This window comes from Amphimedon queenslandica, unplaced genomic scaffold (genome assembly GCF_000090795.2).
Source record: "Amphimedon queenslandica unplaced genomic scaffold, v1.1 AMPQUscaffold_6840_Cont21205, whole genome shotgun sequence".
NCBI classification, from domain to species: Eukaryota; Metazoa; Porifera; class Demospongiae; order Haplosclerida; family Niphatidae; genus Amphimedon; species Amphimedon queenslandica.
This window is the reverse complement of record NW_003552872.1, coordinates 1-1,953: the sequence shown is the minus strand read 5'-3', so window position 1 is coordinate 1,953 and position 1,953 is coordinate 1. Positions and strand designations below refer to the sequence as shown.

At 37.6% G+C, this 1,953-nt stretch overlaps 1 protein-coding gene across 1 annotated transcript; it reads right to left on the bottom strand.

The window, feature by feature from the left end:
- Positions 1-4: 4 nt before the first annotated feature.
- LOC100635170 (receptor-type tyrosine-protein phosphatase alpha-like) lies at positions 5-1,934 on the bottom strand. Its single transcript, XM_011410708.2, has 9 exons — positions 1,855-1,934; positions 1,760-1,796; positions 1,496-1,716; positions 1,149-1,445; positions 856-1,099; positions 746-807; positions 566-700; positions 240-523; positions 5-170 (listed from the first exon to the last, which is right to left on the bottom strand). The coding sequence occupies exons 3-9, from the start codon at positions 1,709-1,711 to the stop codon at positions 5-7; spliced, it is 1,404 nt and encodes a 467-aa protein (XP_011409010.2). The 5' UTR covers positions 1,712-1,716; positions 1,760-1,796; positions 1,855-1,934.
- Positions 1,935-1,953: the final 19 nt, after the last annotated feature.

Here is a 1,953-nt window from a genome sequence, read left to right as displayed (position 1 = left end):
TACACTAGTACCCACTCATATATCTAGTATATACCAGTGTAGTCACAGCTCCTGGTTTACTCCTTCTCACAGCTTTAGTCACTTGAAACACATCCACTACACCTTCTGCCTTACACTGTTCTAGACCAATACTCACTGAACAATACACTCCTGAACGACTCACTGTATCACTACACACACACACACACACAATAATCAATTACTCATCATTAGTCTATCAGTATAACTCTCTCTCTTACCTACAGTGTACCACTACTGGTCCTCCTCCAATCTTTTGTTGTCTGTGTATAACATCATCAATAACTTGTAAGACAGTACGTGGTTCCCTAACAACTCCATCTTGAGGCCAATCTGTCACTTGTAATTGTATCAGATCCCATGAAGAGCTATTATCATCTTTGTCTGAATGAATATGAAACTTTCGTTCAATGTATCCATTGCATTCCTTGCTTGAATCCAATTTCACAAAATATTCTCCAAAGTTAGTGGTCTCACTATCTGCCCAATACTGATAGCATGACTCCTGCAGTATTACTGAAAATTTTTTTTACTTAAATTAGCTTACTTCTCCATCCTCTTCCAGTCCACAGAGCATAACAATAGCAGACACTTTATAGTCCACTATCATCTTCCAGAAGTCTCTGGCAGTGTTCTTCATAGGACTCTGAGCTATAATGAATGCTTTCTTCTCCCTATAACCCTAAAATGTGTATATAATGAAGTATTATCTAGCACAATGTCTTACTGATAGGTATGATGCATTGATGTATCCATTGTTTTCCTTGAGTGTTACAAGAAAGTTTTCTCCTGTAACAAAGAATGTCAATGATTGTCATTGATTGTGAAAGTTCTTACGTGGTAAGTAACTGGTGGATCGATTTTTATCTGAATGTGCTTTAGCAGAATCACAGAAAACATCATCAGGATCAGGAGTCACTTGAGAGAGTAGATCAAACTGAGACTGTAGGGCAGAACAACCAGTTGATGAATCAATCTCCTTTAATTCCTGAAGTTTCATTTCGTATTCATTGGCTAGTATTTCTGTATCTCCACACATCACTGTCTCCAGTACAGCATCATGAAGAAACACATACTGATCCTATACAATGTTAGTATAAATGAATGAATCCATGTACTCATGTCCTTACTAGTGTCTGAACCATCTTCATTCTCTGTTGTCTCAGTCTATTAACAATACCAGCAATATCTACTACTCCCTCTCTCTTAGCTTGTTCCAGAGCTATGTCTATAGCAATAAATGTACCAGTACGACCTACACCAGCACTACAGTGGACCAGGATGGGACCTTTAGAGGGAGACCAAGTAGCCATGACTTGTTTGTGAAGAGACATCAATGGAGTAGCATAATCAGGTACTCCATGATCAGGCCATGAGGTTAAATGATACTGAGTCAGTGTATGACTATCATTGGATCCATCATATATCTGTCAAAGCGTACAAGGTTAATATAAATTATGCAGTGTCATTGACTTACTTTAACATTAAGTTGACGAATAACAAAGTCAGGGTAAACCTGCTCATTTGTTAGTGTGACAGTGAATGGTCCAAAATTATAATTTTCAGCAATAGTATTAGGCCAGTACTGCTCACACTTACTCTTAGTTCCTTCCTTCAGGTTGGTTACCATTACAATAGACACTGGCTTCTCCTGCCAGATAAGACGCCAGAAATCAACTAATGTCTTCTTCATTGGACCTAAAAATCACATTACTTTTCAAGTTAATTTATGAATTACTACCTTGTGATGCTATAAACTTTGTTCTGTTGCTATAGCCCTGTATGTAACACAATACCATATAGCATATAGTAATATTAACATTTGAATGAGCTTACATCAATATAGCTTGCATTGGTGTAGGTTGTTTGACATTTGTCTAGCTGTGGCCATGGGGTCAGTACAATCCTGTTATCATCATCTGTTGAAAAAATACC